The sequence below is a fragment of the Ailuropoda melanoleuca genome, chromosome X, assembly GCF_002007445.2.
Source record: "Ailuropoda melanoleuca isolate Jingjing chromosome X, ASM200744v2, whole genome shotgun sequence".
NCBI lineage: Eukaryota > Metazoa > Chordata > Mammalia > Carnivora > Ursidae > Ailuropoda > Ailuropoda melanoleuca.
The window spans coordinates 21,927,422-21,935,375 of NC_048238.1; the positions used below are offsets into that span (position 1 = coordinate 21,927,422).

The 7,954-nt window shown below is 46.3% G+C and overlaps 2 protein-coding genes across 2 annotated transcripts in view; both read left to right on the plus strand.

Annotated features, from left to right (window-relative positions):
- Positions 1 to 772, plus strand: part of LOC117797485 (melanoma-associated antigen B17-like) — a 1,888-nt gene extending 1,116 nt beyond the window's left edge. The window contains 2 exon segments of the mRNA XM_034649912.1: positions 3 to 143; positions 146 to 772. Coding sequence (XP_034505803.1) covers positions 3 to 143; positions 146 to 735 — 731 coding nt within the window. The 3' untranslated portion in view covers positions 736 to 772.
- Positions 773 to 5,392: 4,620 nt separating this feature from the next.
- LOC100475147 (melanoma-associated antigen B5) lies at positions 5,393 to 6,459 on the plus strand. Its single transcript, XM_034649913.1, has 2 exons — positions 5,393 to 6,034; positions 6,082 to 6,459. The coding sequence occupies exons 1-2, from the start codon at positions 5,393 to 5,395 to the stop codon at positions 6,457 to 6,459; spliced, it is 1,020 nt and encodes a 339-aa protein (XP_034505804.1).
- Positions 6,460 to 7,954: the final 1,495 nt, after the last annotated feature.

A 7,954-nucleotide genomic window follows, 5' to 3' on the forward strand; every position in this document is an offset into this window, starting at 1 on the left:
AGGCCCGCCACGTGACCGGGGCGCCGGGGGCCCGGCCGCGCCCCAGGCCGCCGCCCCGGCCCTGGCGGAGCACAAAAACGCCCTCACCCACAAGGCCAGCGTGCTGGTGCAGTTCCTGCTGGAGAAGCACGCCGCCGGGGAGCCGTGGCGCACGCCGCGCTGCTCAAGCTCGTCAGCAGGAAGTACCGCGAGCACTTCCCCGAGATCCTCACGCTCACCTCCGAGCGCATGGAGCTGGTGTTCGGGCTCGAGCTCAGGGAGGCCGACGCCCGCAGCCAGACCTACATCCTGGTCAGCAAGCTGGCCCTCCTGAGCGAAGGCAGCCTGGGCGGCGGCGGCAAGGGGCCGCCCAAGACCGGCCTCCTGATGGCGCTCCTGGGCGTGATCTTCATGAAGGGCAACCACGCCACGGAGGAGGAGGTCTGGGAGTTCCTCACCGTGCTGGGCGTCCAGGCGGGCAGGAGGCACCCGATCTTCGGCGAGCCCAGGAAGCTCATCACAGAAGACCTGGTGCGCCAGGGCTACCTGGAGTACCGCCCGGTGCCCGCCAGCGACCCTCCGCGCCACAAGTTCCTGTGGGGCCCGCGAGCCCGCGAGCAGACCAGCAAGATGCATGTGCTGCAGGTCCTGGCCAAGATCAAGGACACCGTGCCCAGGTGCTTCCCGCAGCTGTACGAGGAGGCTCTGCTAGAGGAGGAGGAGCGCGCGGCGGCCCGAGGTCCTCGCCGCGTCTAGTCAGTCCGTCGGGGCGGCTGCTTTTCCCTGGGGTGGAAGAGGGCAGCGGACCTTCCAAGCGGTGCAGAGTCCTGGGGGTTGGAGGGAACAAAGCATATATCATCTTCCTATTTGTTCTAAACTGGTAGCTTCTAGCAACACATATACAGTTCTATTTATTTAGGTGTTTTCAAATGTTTTTTTCTTGTAATAGCTTATTTAGCTTTAGAAACTTAAGAATGGCATGGCTTTCATATTTTTTGCTGTTTAACAACTGAGAGTTAGTTTCGGTGAATGAAAAAGAAAGTCACAAACCATCTATATTGTATTTATGGTCCAAAAGCAGATAACAAGGAGCTTTGCTTTTTTTTTTTTTTCTTCCTGTTGCACATAAGTAATTTGTAGGTCTATGTTTTCTTTAAGTTTTCGAATGTTGTTCATTTTAATTGAAGATTTTGCTTCGGAATCTAAGTTTATTAATGCCATGGATAGCACATTTATTAGTATTCAGGTTTAAGATGAAGAGTTTTGTTTTTGTAATCAAGCCGAAAAACGTTGGTTATTTTCTTTTTGCTACAGAGCAAGGTAACATGGCACTGGAATAGGGTTTTTAATGGGAATGTGAGAGAACCTCATAGGAAAATATTTGGGATCAAAAAATGGTGACACATAAGGAAAGGGTGGTTAACTCGTTTTATTCTCTTTGTCTTTGCTTTTAAAATTAAATAATATACACCTGGATATGCGTAGCTAATTCAAAATGTATGAGAAATTAAATAAAGTTCTTGCTCATTCCCTCTTTTTCTCTAGCATTAATTGAGTAGCTGCTCTTTAGAAAGCTAACAGCACCAGGGATGGTAAGAAAAATAAGCCGGAACCACTGCACATAGAATTGTAGACTTTAGCAGTAGTTACCGTACAACGAAGATGGTAAGACACATTCTAAGAAATAAATGACAATTTTAAAAAAGGGTGCATAAGGGGAGGTCCTGGATGAGAACAGTCTAGTGTAAATTACTTGATCAAGGTTGTGTTGGCCTAGGTAAGATGCCAGTCCCTTGCGTGGAAGGTCTTTTTTTTTTTTTTTTTTTTTTAAAGTTTTTTTTTTTTTTTTNAGATAGAGACAGCCAGCGAGAGAGGGAACACAAGCAGGGGGAGTGGGAGAGGAAGAAGCAGGCTCATAGTGGAGGAGCCTGATGTGGGGCTCGATCCCATAACGCCGGGATCACGCCCTGAGCCGAAGGCAGACGCTTAACCGCTGTGCCACCCAGGCGCCCCGTGGAAGGTCTTTTTAAGCCAGACTGCGTCTTGGGCTGGGTGTGGCTGTGGGAGCACTGGGCAGGGATGGACCAGGTCCTCAGTCAGTGGTTCTGATTTGAGAGACTAGGCCTAGAATGGAAAACAGATTTTCTCAGTTACTTTGGGATTGTGAGAAAACCAGTGACAGTCCCTGGCTGGGGCCGGAATGGAAGGGGTCCTATGTGTTTGCTCCAAGGCAGGTAACACTGCATAAATGAGGTGTTTTAGGCATAGAATGTCCAGAGAGTTTCTGAGCAATAAGGGTAATACTCCTTTGAAGTAAGATTCCAAGAAGCCCCTGGACTTTACCACTTATCACAATATAAGTAAGAGCTCACTCCACTAAAAGGGCATTTTAACTAAATTACTTTTAGTATAATTTGTCAAACTCTTAAGGTAAGGCTGGAATTCTGGTGGCAATAAAATGAATGAAAATAGGAGGTGGGTTAGATGGAAATGGACCGGGGAGGGAAGTTGTTGATCCTTGACACAAACAGGACCTTTTAGTTGCATCCAACTGGAGAAGACAACCCCATACCCATATTAAACAACAGATGCTCTGATGGAGAAATACTATTGCATTTTATTTGCTCAGCAGCATTTCAGTGGATTTGGATTTCTATATTGTTTGGAGTTGCATATTCTCTAATTCGGGCTGGAAATAAAATTCTGTGAGGAAACAAATGTTACCATCTGGGGTCAAAATCATCTTAGTAATAACTGCCATTCATTAAAAGTACCAAACTTTGGGGTGCCTAGGTGGCTGTTGGTTATGCATGTGACTTCAGCTCACGTCATGGTCTCAGGGTCATGGGATTGAGCCCTGCATTAGGCTCCACACTCAGCCGCGAGTCTACTTGTCCCTCTTCCTTTCCCTCTGACTGTCCCCCTGCTTGTGCTCCCTCTTTAAAATGAATAAAATCTTAAAACAAACATAAATAAAAGCACCAAACTGTGCCTAACACTGTGCCAGGTGGGTCACACACATCACATGTATGTCTATAGTCCTACATGATAATACATTATCAGACTCACTTTTCAGATAAAGAACTTAGAATATATTCTCCAATTTAAGGCTGGCAAGTGACTGTGCTGGCCTAGACTCTGGCTCTGAATTCCTCGAGAGCCCGCACTGCCACTCCTCACAGGCCAAGGCACACCTGTGTCGCTTATTTCATTTTTCTGCTCACTCTTCCAAAATGTATTTTAGGTATTAAAAAGCACAACTGCATACCCAAAATATAGATCTGGAATACAAAGCCCGAGGAACAAGCAATAAAAATAGCAAAATTAGCGTGCAGTATGAATAAAGAAAGAGACAATATTCAGAGACAATTATATTATCAACAAAGGAAATGTCAGTAAACCTCAAAAGATCAGGGGCTCACAGTATCATGTGGCTCAGTCCCTTCACTGTGGAAAGTAAATCTTTAAGAAGTGAAATTATGTAAGAGGTTAAGTCTGTGAAGAGAAGGAAGAGATCAGCTTGCTTTCTGTGACCGCACACAACCCGCCATGGGCCCCCACCTTTCCTATAGCTTCTTCATCTCACATCACTCCTGGGAATCAACCCCTTCACTGACAGCTTTGCAGCAGGGAGAGTAAGCAAGAGTTTGGAAGGATGAGGTATTTCCCAGGAAGCCTTTCAAAGAAGAGACAGGAGTCAATATGAAAATGCTGATGAATGAGGACTAAGGAGACTAACACCCATGATAACTGGAATCACGGAAAGACTGGCCGGTAACCCCCTGGCAGAGCTGCCAAGATAAGCACTCCCTCACTTATTTTGGGGGTTCTCAGAGCCATGAGAACTTCGGTCTACATGGGTGCCTGTGCCTTTCCAGGTATGATAACAGGATTCAGGCTTCTTGGGGCGCTCTCTGATCCGGGTGGGGGTTTGCCCCTAATCTTCACTTAGGATCTTTACCTTGACTCCTAGCAGGCCCTGGGTTTCCGTGTTCTTTCAACCTAAGATCACCCATGTAGACCAATGCTCTCATGGCCCTGAGAACCCCCAAAATAAGTGAGGGAGTGCTTATCTTGGCAGCTCTGCCTTGTCCTCCTAGGTCTGAGAGGGGTCACCAGCCAGTCTTCCCGTGATTCTAGTTATAATGGGGTTCCCATGGTGTAAGGGAAGAGACCTCAGGCAAGCAAAGGAAGGAGTCTCAGGTCCTACCAGTAATCAAGGGGAGGATCTTGAGTGAGAACTTACGGAAACATTTTCCCCTCAAAACTGAGAGAATCATACAGAACTCTGCCTTTGCTGGAAGCCCTCGGATACCAGGTCATTGTTGACATAATGTGACATATTCACTTCCTCCTATGGTGTCACAAGGGGGTGACAGACTTCCTCTAAGGGGTGTGGCTTAGGCATCAGCAGTGGAAAGATTTCTTGGTTTTTCCACAGGCCAAGGTGAATAGCCTGAGGACTAAAGGAGCCACATACCCCTAACAGTAGGAGCCTGAAAGTATTAGTTTCTTACTTCCAGCTTCAGGAGACCAAGGACAGGTACGGTCAGGTAAGGAGATCCTCACCTCCTTCTAGGGTCTCAGGGTGGTACAGACCTTGATATGATGGGCAGGCCTAAGGGTAAGGGAGGGAGGAATTCCAGGCCATGAAAAGGGTTGGGGATCAAAGCAAGGACCAAGGGACTCCCCACCACTAAATAGAAAGAGTAGCCAAGAATCTGGCTCTGCCCCTGGTTTCAGCCCTTGAAGAACCAGGGCCAGGCTGTCAAGTCAATACCTCCCCAACACTTATTGCTATCAGATTTACAGGGAATGAAATCCTTAGTTTGAAGGTGCAGCTACCATTCAGGGAAAGGAGTGGAGGTGCCAGGCCCTACACAGATCCAAAGTAAGGACCATTAATAAGGACTGAGGACCCCGAAGAGGCCAGTACAGAAAACTCCCCACTGAACATTCAGATGTAGACAGGAATTATAAGATCAGGACCCCTTTCACTTCCTTATTGTGGGTACCAAGAGGCTTGTAATGTCAGCCTCAGGAGAACGGAGGAAGAAAAATCCATGACCTGCCACTAGTTGACGGATGGTCTTGCACAAGAGTCCTCAAGCCCCTGCGCTCACCCCAGCATGAGTGAGGCAGGTCTGGCAGGAAGCAGCCTAAACCTCACTCTACTTTCCTTCACAGGTTTCCCAAAGGACAGGCTGTTTAGGAGAATGGGAGCCCTGTGGGGTTTTAGAGAAGTGTCCTCGAGGAAAACTGCAAATGTAGCCTTCCTCATATACCGCCAGCCGAGGTGGCATTTCCACGCTGAAGGTGCACACATCCCCTTAACCTTCCTCTTCCTTCAGTGGGCCCTCATCCCCTGCTCTCCTACTCACACTCCTGACCACTGTTTCTCATCATACTCATTATGCCCCGGGGTCAGAAGAGTAAGCACAGCACTCGTGAAAAACGCCGCCAGTCTCGTGGTGACTCCCAGAGTCACAGGAAAGTTCAGGCCCCTGTAGCAATGGAAGAGTCCCCCACCTCCTGTTCTCCTGTTTTGGAGGGTAATACCCAGAGTTCTTCAGCTACTGAGTCAACTAGCACTTCCCAGGAGGCTTGGGGAGCCCCATCTACCACCATTACCTCTTCAGATATTTCTGGCACAAGATCTGATGAAGGTGAGAACAGCCAAGATGAGGAACATCTATGTTTCCCTGAGAGCACTGATATTCTAACTATGAAGCTGAGTTTGTTGGAACAGTTTCTTCTGTACAAATACAAAATGAAACAGCCCATTACGAAGGAAGACTTGCTGAAGATTATTGGCCAAAACTACAAAGACCAATATCCTGAGATCCTCAAGAAAGCCTCTGAGCGCATTGAGGTTGTCTTTGCAGTTGACTTGAAAGAAGTCGACTCAACCAGACAATCCTATGACCTCGTCAGCAAAGTGAAACTCCCTAACAATGGGAGGGTGCGTGCTGGCAGGGGGTTGCCCAAGACTGGTCTCCTGATGACAGTCCTTGGTGTGATCTTCATGAAAGGCAACTGTGCTACTGAGGAAGACATCTGGAAATTTCTGGGTATGATGGCAACTGTGCTACTGAGGAAGACATCTGGAAATTTCTGGGTATGATGCGAGTATTTGCCGGGAGGAAGCATTTCATTTACGGAGAGCCTAAGAAGCTCATCACCAAAGACTTGGTGAGGCTAAAGTACCTGGAGTACCGCCAAGTACTCAACAGTGATCCTCCACGCTATGAGTTTTTGTGGGGTCTGAAAGACCAAGCTGAAACCAGCAAGATGAAAGTCCTGGAATTTTTGGCCAAGGTCAATGATACGGTTCCCAATGCCTTCTCATCAAGATATGAAGAAGCTTTGAGAGATGAGGAAGCAAGAGCCCGAGCTAGACCTACAGTCAGGCTAGGTGCTACTCCTATAGCCAGTGTGCATTACAGGGGCACATGCAGCAACTTCTCCCACCCCTATTGAAATCTGAGGCTTTTAAAAAAACCTAAATAAAAAAATATGACATCACAATAGGGATTTTCGTGGAAATGTGAAAGAATCCCACAGTAAATTTACTGTGATAATGGAATATAAAAAAATAATAAACCATGATCAACTTTGGTGTTCTCCTTTCAGTCTTTTGTTTTATAAAATTAAAGGATTTATGCTTCAATATGCTTAGTTTATTAAAGAATTTAGGAGACATTAAATCAGAACAAGTTAGACCTCATACTCTCTCTTTTATTCCCCAAATGTCTACTGAATGATCTGCTTTCTGGAAGGTTCCATGCTAGGACTAGAGATGCTAAGATAAAGACCTAGCCTTTCCAATAGAACTTTAGAAACTGGTAGCTATGATCATAAGGAAGATACTGAGATACCCTCTATGTCTTCAAGTTAAAAAAAGAAAATTAGAGTGAGAAGGGAGGTGTCCTAGGGCAGAGCAGCATGTATATTCCCTGAAACGAGGCAGTTTAAGTTTTGGGATACTGCAGGTCAATCTGTGATGTAATTTCAAATTAAACTACATGATGGATTAGACTGAGGTTATGGGAATGATGATCAGAGGCCATACCCTAAGATGTTGCATCTCAGAGATGAGAGAAAAGAAAAATCTTTAAATGGAAAACTACACTGTGCTGCAAGGTCTAAAATTAAGGTTCAATATTATGGGCTCCTTGACATTTAGTGAAACTGACAGGGCCTCAAATTGCCTAAATGAAAGTTCCCCTCCATACTGTGCACTTGCAGATAAGATCCACTATCAAACAACCGTCTCCATCAAGCAGACAAGGTACATACCTCGCTTATTCCTAAGTAGCAGATTTCTGTTCCCTACCAGCTTGCAGAATTATTCAAAGAAGCTGATTACATGGTACCATGGGAACTAAAGGTCACCTCCACCTCCTGACACCAAATCGTGCCTCCCACAGATGTGCTCATTCATTGTATTCCTGGCTGTAGCCCTCGTGTTGTACTATGTAGCATGTGGTGCCCTTCTCCCCCAGCCAAGTGAGTACACATGATTAATAACCAGTCGTCTTTCTCATCTCTACAGTGTCAGGGGGTGCATGTTTGAAGTCTACACAACCATAGTGTGGAAGTTCCTTCCTTACCTCATGGGGTAAAAAGGAGGCCATTAAAACAAACTCTTATAAGTTACTTTGGCATCGTATATAATCCAGAAAGAAATCTCTACCTCTAATCTGTTAGGAATGCCCTAACAAAATAACACAGACTGGGTGGTTTAAAACAAAATTTATTTTCTCATAGTTCTGGAGGCTGGAAGTCCAATGTCAGGGAGCTGGCAAAATTGGTTTCCTCTGAGGTTCCTCTCCTTGGCTCTCATATGGCCACACACTTTATTTGGCTGTCCTTTTGTGTGCATGAATCTCTACTGTCTCTTTGTGGGTCCTGGTCTTTTTTTTTTTATAAGGACACCAGTCAGACTGGGTTATGGACCACCCTAATGGCCTAA

Coding starts and splice junctions, on each gene's coding strand:
- LOC100475147 (XM_034649913.1), top strand. CDS start 5,393: ATGCCCCGGGGTCAGAAGAGTAAGCACAGCACTCGTGAAAAACGCCGC. Junction 6,035..6,081: donor ACTGTGCTACTGAGGAAGAC/ATCTGGAAATTT, acceptor ACTGAGGAAGAC/ATCTGGAAATTTCTGGGTAT.